Raw genomic sequence first — 23,031 nt, 5'->3', positions numbered from 1 at the left:
TGAATCCAGCTTGTTCTTCACCAAGCTTTTCTTCCACAATTCTTCTCAACCGTTTCTCAAGTATACTTGCATAGATCTTGCCAGGAACACTCAGTAGGGAAATACCTCTGTAATTCTCACATTCAGTTTTATTTCCCTTTTTATATATGGGTACTATGAGAGCTCTACTCCAATCATCGGGAATTCGTCCCTCTGTCCAGGCTTTCTGAACTATGCAGTGCAACCACTGTAAGACTCTTATACCACCATACTTCAGCATTTCTGGTAGAATATCATCTACTCCTGCTGCCTTTCCACATTTCAAGCCTTTGATGGCTTTTTCTACTTCAAGTATAGATATGTATTCCTGACTGCATGCCTGGTCAGTGTTTTTTATCACTGTGCTGTCATCACTGCTTGTTTCATTTAGCAGTTTTTCAAAGTAATTACTCCATACTTCAAGGATATCTTTTTCTCCTGTTTTCATTTCACCTTTATCATCTCTAATTCCTTTTACAGCACTCTTTCCTCCATTCCTAAGCTTCTTCAACAACCTCCAGAATATTTTGCCACCTTCTTGATATTTATTTTCTATATTCTTGCCAAAGTCCTCCCATGACTTTTGTTTAGCTAGTTTTACACACTGTTTAGCTTTCTTACATTTGTCTCTGTATTCTGTAAGAGTAAAAGCTGACTTATTTGCCAGGAACTTTTGATATGCTTTCTTCTTTTCCTTCACTGCCTCTTTAACTTCCTGTGTCCACCAGGGAGTTCTGATTTTTTTATCTTTGCACACAACCTCACCACATGCCTCTCTGGCAGAATCAATCAATGTTTCCTTCAGAGTTTGCCACTGAATCTCCAAGGTTTGATTCCTGTTCTCAAACTCTTTCATTTTCTTTTCAATAATATTTCTGTATTTTAGTCTACAGTTTACATCTGAGAGCTGCTCAACTTTTATTCGCTTTAAAACTTTCTTACATGTTATTCTTTTCAATATGAAATTCAATTTTATCCTGCTCAAGACTAAATAGTGATCACTTCCAATTTCAAATCCTCTGTACACTCTGGTGTCCTGCACCAGGGAGAAAACATCACTATCAACAATAACATAGTCAATGAGACTTTTCTTATTCCTAGCCTCTTCTCTCCATGTGAATTTGTGCACATTTTTATGTTGGAACATGGTGTTAGTAATAACCAGTCCATGTCCTGAGCAGAAATCCAACAGATATTTGCCATTATTATTAGCTTTGCTCTTTTCTCCAAATTTTCCCAAAATATTTTTGTATGTCTCACAATCATTTCCTACTCTACTATTTAGATCCCCAACAAGGACCAACTTTTCCTTTTTCATTGTGTCAGTTGCTTTTTCTAAAGCCTCAAAAAATTCCTCCACTTCTACCTTAGTAGAACCTTCTGTGGGACCATAGGCACAAATAAGTCTCATTGTCCAGTTCCCCATTCTCATATTTGCCCACATTACTCTACTTGAGACTGACTGCCATTCAAGAAGATTAGCCTCGTATTTTGTGTTGAATACTATGGCTACTCCTTCTTTTCCTTGATTGTTATTGCCTGAATATAACATTTTGTATTTATTGCTCAGAAAGATCTCACCAGTTTTGGTCTTTTTTGTTTCAGTCACCCCTATTATGTCGATCTGGTACTTATCTAATTCCTCAGCTAGCTCCATTTCTTTGCCATTCAGGCTTCTTACGTTGATAGTACCGATCTTTAACTCTGGTGATGTTGAGTTGGGGTTTGTTTTCAGATTTGTTCCAGTAGCTGACTTTTCGCTGTTCGCCCTGGTTCCCTGGCGAAAACAACGGGGGCCTTGTTTAACCGGGCAACGCCCCAGCCGGCATGAAATTTTGTCATGTTGTACCATCATTTTTTATTTTGGTTTAACCAATAAGAATACAATTTGGTCGGCTAAATCCCAAATTGCCAGCCCATCCTCGTTCGTTCAGTATCAAAGTAGATACCCAACAGGGTGCACCACGAGAAGGTGAGGATTGGACATTAGGTCAGAAGCCCTGGTCGGTTCTCCGCATTCCTTTAAAGGCTATGTGGAGGTCTCCTCTCAGTTATACAGCTTTGACCCTTAAGCACCCCACTCCTATTATAATCCTTTTATAATTTAGTTTTGTTTGGTGTTGTAATACTGTTAATAAGTTATGAATAATGTCTAACACTTAAGTCTGTCAACTACATTGATTATTATAATTTGCTTTATGCAGCCATTGGCTTTCTTCTTCCACACCTTTATCTCTCTACTAATCCATTTTATACTACTTATTTATCTTCTGGACTTCAAATACTGCTGCTGTAAAACAGCTCTTATCAAATATCTGTACGGTGTCTATCTCCTTCCTATATAACTAGAGGTAGTACTAGAGGTAGCAAAAGAAAGAGTGAGAGAGTTAAGATAGTGAGTCTGTTGCCACGGTTCGACAGAGAAGAGTTGAGGAGGGCCATAATTGCAAATGAATCTATGTGCAGGTTATGCAGGAGGAGTGGTATGGAGTTTGAGGATGTGTGAAGTGAGTTTCATGAGCGAAAGCTTTTGTGCAGAGACTGGAAAAAATGTTGTTGACTGAAGTGAAAGTGGATGTGCAGAATCAGGGAAACTAGAGTTATTAAGGGGGTGGGGGAGATATGCAGACTTCAGGGAGGCAGTTGAGCGTAAGAATGTGTATATTTATGCCCGAGCTAGTACAAAGGACAACAAATCAGAATGGGATAGTTAGTATAAGGCATCAAGATGGGGGGGGGGGGCTAACAGGTTTCTGCATTTCATGTATACTAATGCCAGGAGTAATAGGAACAAGAAGGAAGAATTATTGGCCTTGGTTGGCTCTTCCTGGCCACAGGTTATTGGCATTAGTGAAACATGGCTGACAGAAGATGATATAGCTAGTGGGATAGAATGTGAGGGGTATAGTATGTTCAGGCAGGACAGAGAGAATAAAATGGGGGGAGGAGTGTTACTGATGATAGCTGATTAACTGCAGCCAAGGAGAATAGATGTTGAACTACAGGATAGAGAAAAGAGCACATTTGAGGCTATTTGGTGTGAGATTTAGACTAGCAAACAACATATACAGTTGGGTGCTGCTGTAGACCAGGTGATGAAATAGATGGCGGAGATAATATGCATAAGCAAATAGATGCAATGAATGGAAGGAGGGTAATTATCATGGGGGATTTCAACTATGGTAACATTGATTGGAAGGAGGAGAGGACACATGGAAGGAGGGAGGGAATTGGATTTTATGCAGTTATTAAGGGATAACAATCTGCAACAGCATGTAATGGAAAACACTAGGGGTTTGAGAGTGCTTGACCTAGTAACTGCATCTGAGAATTTGACTGTAATGAATATGACCATGTCGCCACCAATTGGTGAGAGTGATCATAGGGTCTTGACATAAATGTGTGGAATTTTCAATTAAGACAGGGTACATGTGGAATTACTGGGCTGGTAAGTATGACAAGCTCAGGAGATTGCTTAGTTCAGTGCCATGGCATGTAAAACTGCAAGGGCTGGAAGTTGATAGTGCATGGGAAGTGGTAAAGGAATGTTTGAAGGAGATAATGGCTGACTGTATACCTAGAGTCTGGATAGAAATCAAGTAGGGGTTAAATTGATGAATAACAGCATTAATCTTGAGCTGCAAAAAAAGAAACAACTGTGGAGGGATTTTAAGGAGAAAGGTGCCCTGCAGGCACATGAACAGTATAAAGCACAGGCCAGAAAGGTAATGAGTGTGATAAGGAAAGCAAAAGCTGATAATGAAAGAAAATTAGCCACACAAGCTAAAGAGAATCCAAAACAGTTTTTTCAATATGCTGCAAGTAAAAGAAAAAATGTATAAGGAAGAATGATTTTAAGGAATGCCGATGGTAGGGAGGTAACCGAATCAGTTGATATAGTGGAATTACTGAGTGAGCACTTTGCAAGAGTATATCATCCAGGTGGTGATATTGCAGAAATGAAGGAACCAACAGCTTATAAGGAATTGTGGTGAATGAAGTGGAGGTGAATAGTCTATTACAAAACCTCAATGTCAATACATCTGTGGGATTTTAATTTTAATTATAATTTAATTTCCCAACATCTGATTTTAATTTTAATTATATTTTAATTTCCCGATGTTTTGACCTTCATATTAAGAACCCTAATATGAAGGTCAAAACGTCGGGAAATTAAAATAGTTATTTATAACACAGTTGTAAAGTCCATAATTACTAAAATGATTGCTGATCCTGTGCAACATTAAAAGAAAGGACATATTATCTCTCTTCTGAACCCGTGCTGTTGATATATAGTTGATTACTGCTATGGTGCAGGAGTACAAGCAAGAGAGATAATATGTCCTTTCTTTTAGTGTTGCACGATGATCAGCATTCATTTTAGAAATTATGGACTTTAGAACCGTGTTATAAATAACTATTTTAATTTCCCGACATTTTGACCTTCATATTAAGAACCTTCAATTAAGATGGGATTGGATGGTATACCAGCTCGTGTCGTACGTGAAGTGGCTAAAGAATTGTCAGTGCCCTTGACCATTTTGTTTAATTTGAGTCTCGGGCCTGGGTTAATCCCGAGGGGGTGGAAAGAGGGAAAACTAGTTCCACTGCATAAAGGAGGTCCCAAGACTGCCATTGTAAATTACCGACCGATCAGCATATCAGGAATCGTTGTCAAGGTCTTGGAAAAATTAGTCAAGAAAAGAATACAGGATTGGATAGATGAAAATGGGATACTGTATGGGGGGACAGCATGGTTTTGTGAAGGGTAGATCATGCCTCAGTAACTTGCTCACTATTTATAACACAGTGATGGCTGAACCTTGCTAAGACCTTTGACAGGATACCACATGGATTTCTAATCAGTAAACTGAAGCATTTGAAGATGGATATAGGGTTGGTGAGAGGGATAGGAGGGTGGTTGATGGAGAGATATCAGAGAATAGTTTATTCAGGAGTAGAGTCCAAAGACAGCCTGTGACTAGTGGTGTGCCAAGTCCCTTGCAGCTGTAAGCTGTCCTACTTTGGCCAAACAGGCAGGACAGCTAATATCACAATTTCAGAACACAAGGACTACATCTGGTTTCACAAATACAGCCACTCTGGTCTTGCAGACCATGCACTGGATACCCACAATAGAATACGGTGGAAGAAAGCCACGATAATACACTGTAGTAAATTCAAATATAAAAGGCTATTCATGGAACCTCAACCCTAAGAAACAATCCAAACCTCAACAAATTTGGTTGCATGAGAGACTGCCCCAAATTTGGGCAACCTACATAAGAAGACCTTCAGCCCAATCGGCCAAGAATACCAACATTGCCTGCCAGAGGGCACCACCAGGACTTTTAGGAGAAAGAATAGCTTCCTGCTTCGTTCCTCATTTACTGTGTTGTTGTGCTTGCATGCACGTGTCTTGTATTTAAGTTCCTATGATAATGGCAACGTGACGTTGCCGAAATATTGGAAGTGCATTAAAATTTTAATGTATATTCTATTGTACGTTGTAATTTCCTTAAGCTATTTAGTAAGAATGTATAACCAACGTCTAAGCCTTTCCACGAGGATTTGAGTGTAGTGAACATTTATGTTCACTAAACTCATGAGATGCACTATTAAAGACAATTCTCATCAAGCGCATGGTTTAACCTCATTCACACACTCTTAGTACTGCATTTAACTTGTACACTTTTCTAAAAATAAAAAATAAAATAAAATAAAATAAAAACTTCTGACTTCTTTGTTCATACATTCTTTAATATTACTTCTACATTGTCTTTGCAGTTAGCCTAGTGGCTTTGCTCTTCACAACCATATGCCTGGGAAAGGAGCGTCTTAGGTTTGATTCCCATAGACGAGGTCAGGAGCTAAAGAATCTTCCTCAGCCATAGCCAAGTTAGCCGGTCTTGAGCGTGGACAGCAGAGTTTTTACCACCAGTTTATCTGGGGTTTTTCATCCCGCAAACAGGCAAACCATCCCCATGAACACACACACACACACACACACACACACACACACACAGATACGGTCAGGAATACCTAAGACGATCCCTTCAGTCACAGGTCAGAATTGTCAGATATGCCGGTCCCAAGCAAGGATAAAAATAGGGGGATTGACATGGTGCTGTACTTCTGCGTAATAGAGGCTCATGGCCGTTGAATCACCATACGAAATAAATAAATAAATAAAACTTCTACATTGGTCTTTTATTATTTTCTGGTATCTCTGTATTCCAAAAAATCTCTTCTGCATTAATCTGACAAATCTCTTCACCAACTTATATAAGTATCAATATCACCCCTTCCCCTGATGAATTTTGAATTTAGGTTTATATTATAAAATGCATTAGAACTTGTTATATTGATTTTGTTCATCAATTTTATCTATCTATACATCCACCAGTACTCATATAATAAATATTCTAGATTTATATTTGGTATATCTTCTGTGAGGAAAGGGTACATGTGGAACTTGAAGGCTGGTGATTTTGAGGAACTCAGGAGACAGTTCGCAGGTGTAGCATGGAATGAGGAGTTAGCTGGATAGGAGATCAATGCAGCTTTCAAGAGCTGTCTAGTAAAAGCAATGTCTAAATGTATTCCAAGGGTCAGAAAGTTAAATTAGGTAGGTGTAAAATGGATAGATGGAGAGATTAAGCATGTGATACAGAAGAAAAAGGCATTATGGAGGCAGCACAAGAGGAGTGGTAATAATCAATTCCATGACGATTACAAAGAACAGTGCAAGGAGAGTGACTTGGTTGCTAATGGTAGCAAAAGTGAAATATGAGCAGCAGTTAGCAATTGAAGCCAAAAAGAATCCTAAGGAGTTATTTCGATATGTAGCCAGTAAAACAAAGAATGATTATGGAAGGATAACAGTGGTTGGAGAAAATGGTATAACAGCAACTGCTGCAAAAGATATAGTTGAGATATTTAATGAGCAGTTCATAAAGATCTTTCATTCTTGTGAAAGCGACTTTGAGAGCAATTGATGATGAGGAAGAGACACTGACTGTAAATAATTCTACCCTTTTGTTCTTTCATTACTTCCCACCAAACATCTAATATCACTGCACATATTCTTTATTTTATTTCTCATTCTTCAAATATTGCATACTGGTAGTTTCATTCCCTCCCCCTTTTTTTTGCTCTGCATTTCTGTTTTCTTTTTTTTTCCCCCCACAGTATCACTCGCTTGTGTTTTCTCATTCCTACTTTCTTTCACTTTCATAATCTCAATACTTTGATTTCTTCATTTGTATGTTCTTTTACTCCCACAGTCGTGGGAGTAGAGTTCGTGATTTTGTTATCTTTTCTGGATCTGTTTCCCAGTGACATGGTATATAGCAGCTCTAGTTATGTAATGATTAAATTTACTTAATTCCTCATATTTTTACTCACTCACAATGATCTTTTTTTTTCCTCTACAGTCAAGCTCCTCCTCATAATATCACACTTATGAGGATAAAATACAATAATGGTATTTTCAATACCTTGATGAATTGTTCACTGATATCACTAGTATATATTCTGTAGTTATTGCTAATTTACCACTTTCATCAACTGCCATCATCCTCCCATAATTCTTCAACCAACTTCATATTGAAATAACTCTCATGGATCTTGGCCTCTTTGCCAAATTTTTGCTCGTACTGCACTACCAATGTCCTTAACAACCAAGTCGCATTTCTGGATGTATGCTTCATATAAATGATTATTTTACTTTATCTTTATCATTATGCCTCCATAATGCATTCTTCTTCTTTGTCTTTTAAGATTGCATGCTAATCTCTCCATTCATCCATTTCTCACCAACCTTATCTAGCCTTTTGACCTTTGGATATCTTTATACACTGCTGCTGTCAAAGAGCTCTATGCTATACCTCAAACCATGTCCTAAACTTTTCATAATCACCAACCTTGTGGTTCCACATATATACTTTCCTCACAGAACGCACATGGGTGGACATCTTCCAGGTGATAAGGAGCCTCATAGTCCCTATCTCCAACTTGAGGAAGATTTGTCCCCCTTTCACAACTGCATCCTCTGATGATGTTTCCAAATCTAAGAATATCAATCCTCATGGACCTCTGTTACATACTGCTTAAGATGAAAATTCACTTTCTTTATTCCCAGATGATAAGGCTTTATTCCGATTTATATCATCATTAATAAAATAACATAAAAGATCACTCTTGTCTTGTTCACTAAGCTAATTTACTTATACATTTCTTTGTATCTATCCTCTATATACTCTAGCATAGCCTTTCTTAATCTTTTTTTTGTTCTTAAAATTTGCCATTTCAGTTAGAGAAGAAAATCATCAAACTACTAAAACACAATGTTACAAAAATGCAAGTAGCCCAAGAACACAGTCACTGAGCTTGCTGTCTGATGGCATACTGATTCACAAATGGTACTGCTTCCACATTATAGTGACAGAAAGCCTTAGTACAAATGGTTTTCATGTGCTATTCAAATTCTCCAAACTTTTGAATAGTACCTAGTTATGCTTACTAAATAACTTAAGGAAATTACAATGTACAATAGAACATGCATTAAATTAAACTTTAATATATTTCCAATATTTCATCAACATCACGTTGCCATCTTCAAAGGAACTTACAATAAAGACATGTGCACGCAGACACTAAACATAGTAAATGAGAAATGAAGCGAGGAAGCTATGGTTTTCCTAAAAGTCCTGATGGTGCCCCATAGTGGGCTATGTAGGTATTCTTGACTGTTGAGCTGAAGGTCTCCTGACATAAGCCTCCCAAATTTGGGGATGTCTCATGCAATCAAATTTGTTGAGGTTTGGCATGTTTATGTTTCTTAGGACTGAGGCTGATTCCATGAATAGTCTTTCAAATTTGAACTTGATATGGTGTATTATTGTGGCTTTCTTCCACCTGTGGCATGTATCCAGAGCATGGTCTGCAAGACCAGAGTGGCTGTACTGCTGAAGAAAAAATATCGTTCAATATGAATAGAATCCATGGAGATACTAAACAAAAGGTACGCAGTTTTGAACTCCTAAAATGTGAAAAAGCTAGGTTGTTAAATCACCTCACCTTTTTAAAAAGATGTCGGGACCACAACATTATTCCTAAGTTGTTATCTTTAAAGCAACAATTCTATTCCAGATGAGCTAAACATATATATTTCAAGACATCGCTGGTGCTTCTACAGGAAAGGATACAATACACGAGATTTGTATTAAGCAAAATAGACTCACAATGTTACAATTTCTTTGAGGATATCTCTAGTATTTTAGCCCAAGATGTTTGGCAACTTTTAGACAGAAGGATCAATATTAGCTATGAGAAAGCCTTTACAAAAAGCAAACAGAACCAAATTAAAAAATTTAGCTACCTTTATGTAAATCATATTAAGTCTAAACCTTCTATGCCAGACAACAAAGTTATTTTTAATTTATTGAATCATGCATTAACTAAACCAGAGATCGCTATTCTCAAAAAAAGGTTTCAACTTTGTGATAACACCTGATCACATACCTAAAGTGGATATCATGTGTAATATAGATAAGGCAATCTCGTTGTTACCTCAACACACAGCCAATGACCTCAGAATAAAAAGTAGTACCATCCTCTCTTCTTCAAGAACTCCCAACACAAATTTCACCCCTCTGGAAAAAATAACTATGCTTAATTTAAAGAAAAAGAAAGATATCATTATACTCAAAGTGGATAAAGGAAACAGCACAGTGATCTTAAACACCAAAGACCACGAAGATAAACTTAGCTATTTACTATCAGTCATGTCTGTTTACCGTGTCCTAGTAATAGATCCAACATTAAAAAATCACAATGATACCAACAACTTATTACACCACATGGTTAACTGGCCAATAGAATTAATTAAAAAATTGAAGTCTATGCATCCTTTAACTCCTAGACTACATGGCATTCCTAAAGTTCACAAAGATAGAGTTCCATTACGCCCTATTATGGACGGTATCAACTCTCCTACTTATCTGTTGTCTAAGCACCTCGCAAAACTCCTATGACAACATATCCATAATTTGGATACTTATATTAGAAACTCACAACTTTTTGTAGAGAAATTAGAAAATGTCTCCATCTCCGAAAACGATCTACTGGCCAGCTTAGATGTCCAATCGTTATTTAGAAACATCCCTGTGGTAGAAGTCATCAACATTTTAGGTACTTTGTTTCCACAAGATATTGCTTCGCTGTTCAGTCATTGCCTAACATCAAACTATTTTTTAATGGAAGAAAACCATTTACCAGTAATTGACTGGCTTGGCAATGGGCAGCCCCCTTCTCACCATCTTGTGCCGATGTTTTCATGGAAGATCTTGAAAGTAGAATTTTATCTCAAGTAGACCCCAAACCCACAATATGGTGGAGATATGTGGATGACATCTTTATTGTGTGGAACCACAAAAAAGATTACTTATTTGAATTCCTAAATAAGATCAACTCCTTTCACCATTCAATCAAATTCACTCTGGACCTTGAAAAAGAAAAACAACTACCATTTCTGGATATCCTAATTAAAAAGCAAGCTAATGGTCATTTCAACCTCTCAGTTTATAGAAAACCTATGAGTAAAGGACGTTATTTACACTTCAGCTCCTCCCACCATATTTCTCAAAAACTCAGCATTGTACATATGCTAAAGAAGAGAGCTGTCCAGATTACAACAGACCAAAAAGATCTCCAACACAAATTGACACTGATATCCAACAACCTCATCTTGAATGGCTACCTCTGGAGACTTGTTAACAAGATTCTGTTCTCTGATCCACCACAAAGACAACAAGAAGACACTCAATATATTACCACAGTCGTCATTCCATATGTGGGAACAGCCTCCAACAAGGTTGCTAAACTCCTCAAACCACATAGAATAAGAGTGACCTTTAAACCTAAAGATACAATTCGAAAACTCTTAAGATCTCCAAAAGACTTCCATCCTTTCTTTAAATATGTTGGAGTTTCTAATATCCCATGCTCGTGTGGTTTAAGTTACATCGGCCAAACTTCAAGAAGCCTTGAGATAAGACAGAGAGAACACATCAGATATGTCAAAAACAAGACAAGATATATCAGGCTTATCTTCCCATTTCTCCACAACCAACCACGTCATTGAGTGGGATAAAAGCTGTACTCCTTACATAGAAGAGGATTATTGCTCTCGTATTTTTAAAGAAGACACAACAGTCACCCATTCTGTAGAAAATCTTAATAGGAACCAAGGTTTAATCTTATCCGAGATCTGGAAGACCCTAATTAGATCTCTAAACACACAAGAAAAGAACTTTTAGTATCAACTATAAAACGTCCCTAAACAACAACAAGTGAAATCATGTACGTGCCTCACATGTATTGCATACATTCAGTGTTGCTTTGTAATTTATAAATTAGAATTCTGTTAATGTCTTATCTGTAACATGTTTTGTTAGCTTTAGTTCCTATCATCAGTCCTGTACCTTGAAGATGCCAACAGTTTAAGTTGGTGAAACTAGTTGATATTAAAATAGTTTTTTCTCAGATACTTGATCAACATTTCCCAAATAGTCAATTCACATAAATTGCAAATATATTTTTGGCAAAAGTCACAAATTTCCTAAGGACGCAGTTAAGAAATTAATGTACAGTGCTTACAGAAAACTATGCAGAAAGACATTTCAGTATGGAATATGTCCATCTTGAAATGCGATGCAGCTCTTACAAGGTCATGCTATGCTTAGCACCAAGTGATTGAGTTCTATGGAAACCTGGACCACTCCTCCTTCAGAGTAACAATACGCTCCCCCAGATCTGAAGCAATGCATCTCCATGTTGCATCTCCCTAACCTCATAGAACACATTTGGAATGCAACAGGGAGATGCATTGCTTCAGATCTGGGGGAGCGTGCTGGCCACTCGATTTGATTAATATCCTCGTTGTCTTGTCTAATTTTTATGGATACAACACAACTGAAAACATGCTCTATGATGAGCTGTGGAAAATGGATGTAGATTACAGGTCTTCAAGTGTGTAGGCCTACTTGATGCAGTTGTCTTGCCACAGTTTGTCAAGATATCCTCATACCTGTGCTTGAATGGAGCCAACCTGCAAGATGACCTGCTGTGGTGCATCAATTACGTTTTGCTTTTATATTCAACTGCAGCTATATGAAAATTTATTCCTTCATGAAAAGAGCATCCTTCACTTAACCCAGCTTTTTGACTTTTATCCTGTTGAGTAGTACCCTTTGCGTACAATTCAAAAATTTGAATATGTACCTACTTTCTATTCAAAATCGTCAGTTATACAAATTACCACAAGCTGATTCATCTGCATTTGGGATTGTAGTCTTCAGAAATAGTGTTTATCCTTAGGTTTTGAACACTAGTGTATATACATACGAAGAATGTCAATGATAAAGTCTCTGCAATTCAGAAACAAGTATAAAAATAGCTCTTTGTCAATGACATCTCTTCCTTCTTTAAATGTTGTGTTTATCATAAATAGTAAGTCCTTGAAAAGACCCAGGATCTACAAGGTGTTCTGCTCTAGGAAAATCATAAGTGAAACAAATGGAATAATTGTTTTCTTGTTTTGTACAAGATGGATGAGGGAAGGAAACAAAAATTAAAACCCATCTCTCTAACTACAGAATGATATAGTCACCTGGTAAGTTTCATCAGTTCCCTATGTTTCAACCTCAAATAAGTAGAAAACATTATTTGCTTTCTGCTCAGCTATAATGAAAATCACAAGAAGGTTCAAACACCATTATGGGCTACCAAACCAAAGAATGTAACATTGTGATGCAAGGAAACTACCTGATTACCAACAGCTGATAAGCATATATAAATACTCAATGTCATACAATATTCAAGCTATCATATGTAAACCATAGTCCTACATGTTATTATAGTCTATAATTACTTTCTTCAATTAACACGAAAAACATAAGGGATAAGTAACACTATTTTTTTTTTTTCATGTTAAATGAATAAACCTCTAATGGAACAAGTATAATGTTACATTACATACAAGGTGGGTGGGGGAAGGAAACAAAAATTAAAACTCATCTCTCTAACTACAGAATGATACAGTCATATCATAAACTTCAACAATTTCCTATGTTTCTACCTCAAGGAGGTAGCAAGATATATCTGCTTTCTACTCAGTTGTAATGAAAATCACAAGAAGGTTCAAACACCATCATGGGCTTCTGTTATCAAAGAATGTACCACTGTAATGGAGAGAAACTACCTAATTAGCAACAGCTGATAAGCATCTATATACACTGATGTGAATTCTTACTTACTCCTTGAATAAACAAGCTGTCAGGGAAATTGGACTATTATAAATACGACTCAAAGAAACATAATGTAACTGATAATAATAGGTAATTAATGAAACTACCTGAAGCATTTAATGTTAATCCTGTCCCTTCTGTTAACAACTGCACACTTTTTTTTTTCATCTCATGGGCCTCAAAAGCCATAGACTCATCTATTCCTGGATAAGCCTGAAAGGTAAATTTAAAAAATAAATAAATAAAAAGGAAAAATAAATAACTTATGTTTATTATAACATTATTATGGGCTACCATATCAAAGAATGTAACATTGTGATGCAGGGAAACTACCTGATTACCAACAGCTGATAAACATATATAAATACTTAAGGAAGTAACAAATTGTAAGGTAATCCCAACAGATCAGGTGTCGCAGCAACACCAGTTGCTGTGTGCAGACTTTAAAATAAAGTCAAAGATAAGAATCTTTCGAAGCCATGGAAGGAAGAAAATTAAGTGGTTTCGCTTAAAAGAAGAGAGTGTGAGGAACTGTTTTAGGGAGAAGGTATTAGAGATGATTTCGGATGGACTAGAAAGTGTACAAGATTGGTGCAGACATAATTCAAATATAATTCTAAGCTACTTAAATATAAAGCGCCAACAGGCTTCATTTCGGCATATTTGTACTACATTCTAGGACTACTTGCATTCAGCTCACGCTAGTATTCGCCGATACTTTTATGGTTTTTTTTATACTATGTTCGGCACGAAACTCTCTGATTCCAATCCTTGAGTTTCTTATTTGGTTTTAAAACAATGTGGGATCTAACATCCCCCTTAATTTAATTAATGTTTATATCGCCGAAATGAAGCCTGTTGGCTCTTTATATTTAAGTAACTTAATTGGTGCACCTTTTTTGGACAACTCAATTAATACCCTTTGGTATTAATTTGGTCTAGCTACTCACTGATGAAGCCTCAAAAAAGGCTGAAACCAGTCTGGGTAGTGACCTCCCTACCATAATGTAATAACAGCATACATTTATTAGGAAATGTGTTTTTACATTATGGAAAATACCAAGATTAGCGATCAGAATTTTCCCCACCTTTGCAACGAGTTGCCTGTGTTTGTAACATTATACTTCAGCTGTCTCTCTCTCTCCAGTTCTTCCATCCTGCTTGTATCCTGCATCCCACTTCCTTCTCAGCCTCACCATCCTCTTTCATTGTTGAACCTGAGTATCTAAAGTCACATTAATAATAATAACAATAATTATTATTCAATAGGCATTTCCATGGAGTTGGAAGATTCTTCAAGGGAGATCTGTACTAACTACTGTTCATTCAATATCTATTATGCTTCCCCTTAAACTCATTCATTGACAAAACATTTACGGCTGATGTTGGCATGATCCATTCCACTCATTTACACTCTCTCTCTGGGAGGGGGGGGGGGGAAAACGATACTCCTCATATCCTTGCTAATCTCACTCTTACACAAGTTCCAAGGAATTGACTCCTTCTTCCCTTCAATGAAAAGTTTTTTCTGCATCAGTCCTACTAAATCTATTTAGTAGATCGACTATTCTTTTTAATCCACTAATCCTCACTCCTACCTGCATGGATTAGTTACCGTTTTGGTTATTCATCTTTGGGTTACTCTCCACTAGTTCCTTATCCCCCAAGAAACCAACATAACCAGATATGTTCATGGGAAGAAAGACTAGATGTAGAATTATCCAAAGAAGAGAAATCTCATCTTTTCTATACTTTTTGTGGTGGTGGTGGGGGGGGGGGGGGGAATTGATGGGCATGTGGAGCTCTGATGTGGTGGATTTCAAATGGCATCAAAGTTGTGATAGTTTGGAGATTCATATTTAAGTTTGTAGAATAGAAGTTTCTTCCATCGTATAGCACAAGAGGTGCCAAATAAGGAAGAGGAGTGCAGTATAATGTTATCAGCAGCATTTCATACACTTTCTTACTTCTGTATGTCATTGGATAAGTAGCTATCTGGAAAAAATCATTGATATACAGTAGTAAGAAAGTGTATGAAAGAACATCATGATATTTCAGCATTGTTTGTAAAATTTTTGAATAATATTACTTCCCCATCACATATAATGTGTGACTAGAGAGAAAACTGGCAGTCCAGTTGAACAAGATAACACTGCAGATCAATCGATCATCAACTTAAATTTGTTTTGTGAAGGAATCAACTTAACAGTCATTCACAGAACAAAACCTGAATGCGAACAAAACATCTTGAGAAGCTGCACAGATATGACATAGCAAGGAAGAAAATTAAAGGAAAAGTGAGTGGAAAGGCCATAAAAGAGTGAGACACTGGAAATAAGATGTGCATATTGAATGGAGATTGTATAATAAACCTCTTATCATACAATATCACATCTTGTGATTAATGAGAACATGATTAAAGCATGTTTTTTTTCCAGTGCAAAGATCACTGATGCCAGTGAAGCTGTTATGATGAAGAAAGGAAAATTCAAACAACTGACTGTTTTGGCAAGCAAGAATGATTTGAAAGGTAAGAAACATGAATTGAGAGAAGATATCAAAGACATCCCTATTAAAAGATTGTGCATAAGAAATGATGTGCAGTTTATCAATTTCTAGAATGAATTTGATGGAAGAAAGACCTGAACATGCTTGATAAATTGCATTTGAATGGTTTTGGAGTTAGCTGTATGGAGAAAGTTTTGTCCAGTGAGAGGTGAGATGTACAAAAATCAAAGAAGTAGAGGTGTTGGGGATACAACCAAATGTGTTTCTGGCCACCCATATGACAAATGAGTGTGAGAATAGAAATGACCATGAAATATCAAGTGCAGTTTCCCGGGTTTCAAATCTGAATGAGTTGGTAAATACATCATGTAAGGGTAATTGTGACTTCAAAGGGATGTTGAAATGTGTGCGGGCGCATGCACACACACACGTATGTGTGTGTAAATGCCTGACACATCAGAAGTAAAGGGAAGGAGTTTTGGGCTATTCGACACGGCCAAAAATGATGAAGTTCTGTGAAAACGTAGTTCCCAGATGATAATTTAGTTAGAGAGATAGAATGATAAAGCATGTTATACTTTTATATTTTCAAGAATAGAGGAAAGAGGATAGGAGGAGGGGTATTACTAATGATAGCAGAAGAACTGCAACCAGCAAAAACAGAGTTGGGACAGAGGATGGCAGTTCATTTGAGGGTTATCTTAGTTGATAGTGAAATAAGATAACCAACAACACAAAATATATTGTTGTTGTTGCTACAGGCAAGAGCTGGGGAGGATAGTAAACAAAAAGATGTGGATGTCATGCATCAGTCGATTAGCACATAGATTGGAAGGTGGAAAGGGTCAATAGAAATGGAATTTCTACAGTTATGGACAAGTATCTGAAACTGAATGGGATGGAAGACTTTGAGAGGGCTGGAATTGGTAATAACATAATATGATATATCCAAGACCAAGGTAGCCACTGGCAAAGCTCAGGTAAGAAGTGGTATAAGTAGAACTACAAAGCAAGCAATTACGACAAGTTAAGGAGAAGCTTGAAGGGGTAATGATTATAGAAGGATAACTTTAGTCATTGCTGATGGCTCATAAAAACAGAAGCAGAAGTAATAGTTGAGATACTACGTGATTATTTCAAAATTCTACACGAGAGTGGCCTGAAAAGCTCTCGCCCTAACAATGAAAAAACGAATTTATAATTTCAAAATTATTCTTATTTTTCAACATAATCTCCCTTAAGACTAATACATTTATTCCAGTGATGCTCCAGTGCTATTATCCCATCTGTGTAGTGGTTCTCAGTAAAATCTACAAAATACCCCTCTATAGCTGAAATTACCTCTTGATTCGAAGTAAAATGCTGACCAGTGAAGAAGAGTTTTAGTTTTATGAAGAGATAGAAATCAGAGGGAGCCAAATCTGGGGAATAGAGTGGATGTTCCAACAATTCATAGTGTAAGTCCTTTAATTTTCCTATTGCCAAAACACTTTCGTGGGCAGGTGCATTGTCCTGATGAAAGATGATTTTTTTCTTCTGCAAACTAGGTCTTTTCTCGCGAATTTTTTCATCTACTCTGGTTAAAAAATTGGAATAATATTCTCCGGTTATTGTTTTACCCTTTTCAAGCTAATTAATAAACAAAATGCCTTTAGCATATCAAAACACCGATGCCATGATCTTTCCTTCTGATGGAACCAACTTTGTCTTCTTTGGCGCTGAACAGCCAGCCTCTGTCCTCTGTTTTGACTGCTTTTGGATTCTAGTTTGTAATGGTGAATCCAAGTCTCATCCATAGTAATAAATTGATGCACAAAATCAGTTTTATTCTTGTTAAAATGCTCCAAGTAGTGTTCAGAAATTTTCATGGGAGTGTGTTTTTGATCTGCTGTGAGCAAGCACACGGCACCCATCTTTCCCAAAGCTATTTCATATGCAATTCTTCATGCAAAATATATCATGCACATGATCAATGATTTCTGGTGTTGTTACACTTTTTGGACGTCCTTCACATGGATCATCTTTAAGGCCCGGCAAAGTTTAAACTCGACATCCCATTTTTTAATGGGAAGGAGAAAAGTGCCCATTGCAGTTGATGGTACATCCACAGATTTTAAATCTGTGAGGTGCAAAGTTGAAATAAACAGGTTAGTATATCTGATAGGATGCTGTTACAGGTCAGGGAAAGCAGAGAATACTGCTTGTAAAATGTTTAGGCCAATTAGTTGGGCCTCTCGGGGACTCTGTAACCTAGAGAGCCATCCCCTGGGTAGCAGACAGGGGAGCCCACCATGTGTGTGTGTATGGTAGAGTGGTCTGAATATACTGAATAAGGACTCGTAGGCCAACAAGGCCACAAGGGGCAATCAGCTTGATTGTAATGGAAGCGGCATTCCCATGGACACCTAGCTGGATCTATCCTCTCCTTCTTCTACTTTTGAGGAAGATTTACTTACTTTAATCTTTCCTATCAGACAACTCTTCTTATTTTATGACCCCTTATGCTATTAGAGTACTCGAGGGCCATGGGGTCTTTTCATTTCTTGCCTTACAACTATGCCCGCTCTATAAACCTTATATAATTCTTCTATAATCTACTCTTTCCCCCTTCAATATACCCTATTCCTCCTATGGGTTTAAATTTGGAAGAAGGCTAGTTCAGAAAACTTAAGGTAGTTTTCTGAACTAGCCTTACCACTGAACAATTCCATTGTCAGGCTAGTTCCCTGACATGGAGAACATAATTCTACTTGTAAGCTGACAGAAAAAGATAATCAGATTACATCTATGGGAAACGATCCTGGAAAGAAAAGGTAAAACAAAAATGGAAACGACAAAATATAATACACATAGCAAACTGGAATGTAAGAGGAATAGCATATAAAGAAATAGAATTAGACCAATTATTAAATGAAAGAAATTTTAAAATAGCGGTAATCACTGAAACAAAAAAGAAATTAAAAGGAACTATGAGAACCGAAAATTTTAATGTGATATACAGTGGAGAGAGACCAAAGAGCACAAGCAGAAGTCATGATTTGGATTCAGAACTCCCTTTCAAAACAGTTAAAACATCACAAATTATGGAATGAAAGAATGTTAGAAGCTAGAATAAAAATAGATAGAGGCTATTTAACAATAATTGGTTTATATGCCCCAGAAGAAGGAAGAGAACAGGATAATAATGATTTTTATAATATTGATTAATTTGTATTGATTTTATGTATCAGCTACAAAACATATATAATAAAATAAATAAAAATGATTACGTAATTTTAGCAGGAGACTTAAATGCAAAAATTGGAAACACGAAAATTAATAATACTATAGGAATACATGGAGAACATACTCTAAACAGGAACGGTAAAAAATCGATTGACTTTGTAGTTTATAATAACCTAAAAATAATGAATTCCTTCTATAAACATAAAGGCATACCTAAATATACTTGGGCAGCAAGAGAATGGAAATCAATATTAGATTACTTTATATTAAATGAAAAGACATCAAAATTTTCACTAGATGTTAGAGTTCACAGAGGATATGAAATAATCAGTGATCACTTTCTTGTTAAAATAAAATTAAGATTACCACCTAAATGGCTACAAGTAACAAGAACAGAAAGAAAAATTGAAACATTTGTTTATAAAACTAGACTATTGAATGACACAAATGTACAATGGCTATATGAACAAAGAATTAACCAATATCTAGATAAAATAAAACAAAATGAAGAAATAGAAATGGAATGGCTTAATATAAAAACGAAACTAAATGCAGCAGCAAATGAAAGCTTAGGAAAGATCAAAAAATTCAATAAAAGGAAAAAACTGAAGATCTGGGATGATACAATCAAAGAAATAATCAAAAACAAAAAAGAAGCCTATCACAAATGGTTAAGCAGTAAAAGATTAGAAGATGAAATAGAATATAAAGGAATAAAAGCTAAAAGAGAAGTCAGATAAAGACATAGAGGATATCGGAAGAAATTTTTCTAATTTAGAACATGATTTATATAAAATAAGACCCAATGTATATAAGATTTTTAAACACTTCAACACAAACATAAAATTGAACACCAAATTGAAATTAGAAGAATTTCTAAATTACTACACAGAATTGTGGACAGACAAATATTTTAAAAAAGACAACTGGCAAACAAAAATAACGAATATGAAAAGGAAATAACTAAAGAAGAATTAGAAATCAGCCTGAAAGAAACAAGAAACGGAAAATCACCTGAAGAAGATAAACTAGGTTCAGAACTATATAAATACGCAGGAACAAGATTCAAAGAAAGACTCTTATTATTTTTAAATAAAATTTATTCAACTGGTATCCTCCCAATAGAATGGAAAAAAAGCAATTGTGATTCCTATCTTTAAAAAAGGTAATAGAGATGACCCTAAAAACTATAGCGGTATCAGTATACTAAATTCCTGTTACAAAATATATAGCAGAATCTTAAATAGCAAACTAATGAAATATTCCGAAAACTTTATTTTAGAAGTACAGAATGGATTTAGAAAAAGGACAATCGTGTATAGACCCGGCCTTTTGCCTAAAATTAATAATAGAGAAAAGAAGAGAATACAATTTAGAAACACGTATTGCATTTATTGAACTTTGAAAAAGCATTTGACAAAGTTAAAAGAAACATATTATTTAACATATTAAAAGAAAGACAAATACCAAATAATATCCTAAAAGCTATCACAAGTATATATGAGAATAATCAAATACAAATAAGATTAAGCCATGAGCTATCATATACGAGAGAGGGTCTGACAGGGATGTCCTCTCTCAGCAACTCTTTTTAATATTTACTTAAATGAAATAATAATAAAATGAAATAAAAATATACATCAAGGAATTAAACTTTCTCCCACAGTGAACTTAAATACTCTCCTTTTTGCTGACGACCAAATAATAATTACAAATTTTGAAGATAACTTACGGAAAGCCTTTTAAATCTAAATGAGATAGCCAAAGATTATGGTATGATAATATCAACGGAAAAATCAAAAACTATGGCCTTTAAAGGACAAGATCCAGCAAGAACTAAAATAGTAATAGCTAACAAGATCTTAGAACAGGTGAATTCATTTAACTAAGTAGGATGTATGATCACATATGAAAATGAAAAAGATATAAACGTAAAAATTGCAAAATATTTAAAAATAACAGGTGTAATTAACTCTATATTTAAACCAAACCTAGTTCAAAAACAAACCAGACAAAAAGTATACAATACATTAGCCCTACCAGTCTTAATGTATGGAAGTGAAATCTGGACATTAAAACAAAAAGACAAACAAAGATTAACAACAGCAGAAATGAAGTTTATGAGAAAAACTGCAAAGTATACCCTATTTCATCACAAAAGAAACGAAGAAATTATGAAAGAATTAAACCAAGAACCAGTAATAGAAAAAATTGAAAAATATAAACATAAATGGATGGAACACGTTCAAAGAGTGAAAACAGAAAAATTACCAAAACAAGCCTTAAAGTACAAGCCATTTGGAAAAAGAAAACTAGGATGTCCTCTTAAACGATTCAACGATGACTTCTAAGGCCGGAACAGACCATACTAGGCCTAAATCCTTGATACGCATCACAACGATGATGATGAATTAGTTGGGCATGTAAAAAGAAGGTGATCCTGATGGGAGACTTTAATTACAGGAATATAGAATGGAAGGAGGAGATAGTGTGTGGGAACAAGGAGAGTGAGTTTTTGGAATTTCTGAGAGATAAGTATCTTAAGCAGCATGCAATTGAAGCAACTAGAGGCTTTAATGTTTTGGATTTGATGATAACTTCACAAGGTAATTGTTAATGATCCTCTCTAGGAAACATAAAGTCTATCATATCACTCTTTGAACTCATTGACCGTTCTTGCTCTCACCACTTTATCAGGCAATGCATTCCACTGTTCAACCAAGCTCTGTGTATAGACACCACTCCTCACCCTCTTGCTCACAGCTTCCTTTTGCAACTTCCAAGGAAAAAAACTATAAATATACTTTAATATTGGTCAATCATAAATTATTATTCATAACCTATAATCGTGTATCAATATCATGGATACCGGTAATTTGTATAACCACGGAGTCGCATTGTTCGATACTAAATATCAATATCTGCAGTTATTTATTCAGAGATAATAAAAAAAAATACATGTTGGCAACACTTGCGTGTCTCTGACACAGCGTCTGTTCTGCTCTAGCATTAGTTTTTGTTTTGCCTGTATGCTAACTGGTGGCTTTGTTATTCAATGCCAGTGGTTTAAATTTCATATTTTTTGAAGTTTTTAAGTCTATCCTTGCAATGTCAAAGAGGCGAAACTGCAGTTTTAATGACGATCTCCAGAAAGAATTCAAATTTATTAAACTAGACAAGCTTTGTAGTGATGGAACAAAGGTGGTATGCCAAGATTGTAATGTGTCCATTTTTCCATTGCTCATAGAGACAGAAGTGACATCAATATCATTTATGGTGAGACATGATGGTGACAGTGAAAGCGAAAAAATTGCAGCAAGTGAAGCTCTTGTTGCTTATCATACTGGGTGCCTCGGCCAAAGTTTTCATGCAAATGACTGCTTGTTAACATTGATAAATAAAATTTATGAACCAAATTTTCTTCAGCAAGTACCAAATCAGAAGCAATAATTACCAATGTTTTATCACCATACATATTGGGCAAAATAATAGAAGATTTGAATAAAACAAAAAGCATTACAGTCAGTTTAGATGCATCAAAGAAAAAAGACATCAAACTTTTTTCCAATCGTTGTACGGTATTTTTGCCAAATTGTGGTGTTCAAGTCAAAATTATAAAGTTTATATCCTTACCTGGTGAAACATTCGACCTACAGTGTGCTATGTTGAAGTGACAAATTTGATTTACAAAACAAAACTGTTGCTTTGTGTACAGATAACACGAACACCAATTTTGGTGGTTACAAAAGACTTGGCAAAAATAATGTGTGGCAAAAATTTGAAACTGAACTGAAGAGGCAGATTATCGGTATTAGTTGTGGGACACACATTATATACAATTGTCTCCAGTGTGCCATTGACATTTACCAACTGCAATGAAAGTATACAAATATTTCAATATATACCAAAATTTGATGCATAAGATCACTTCATCAGAGAAATATTCATGGTACGATCGTGGTGAAATACA

The 23,031-nt window shown here is 35.8% G+C and overlaps 1 protein-coding gene across 1 annotated transcript in view; it reads right to left on the bottom strand.

Annotated features, from left to right (window-relative positions):
- Positions 1-23,031, bottom strand: part of LOC150095284 (laminin subunit alpha-1-like) — a 1,249,242-nt gene that overhangs the window by 415,472 nt on the left and 810,739 nt on the right. Inside the window, exon 44 of the mRNA XM_090410638.1 lies at positions 13,436-13,541. Within this exon, the coding sequence (XP_090266764.1) occupies positions 13,436-13,541 (106 nt within the window). The remainder of the gene's footprint in view (positions 1-13,435; positions 13,542-23,031) is intronic.

Source organism: Typopeltis vanoorti, chromosome 20 (genome assembly GCF_054136105.1).
Source record: "Typopeltis vanoorti isolate ZY-2024b chromosome 20, IOZ_Tvanoo_1.0, whole genome shotgun sequence".
Classification (NCBI taxonomy): Eukaryota; Metazoa; Arthropoda; class Arachnida; order Uropygi; family Thelyphonidae; genus Typopeltis; species Typopeltis vanoorti.
This window is presented reverse-complemented; position numbering and strand designations above follow the sequence as displayed.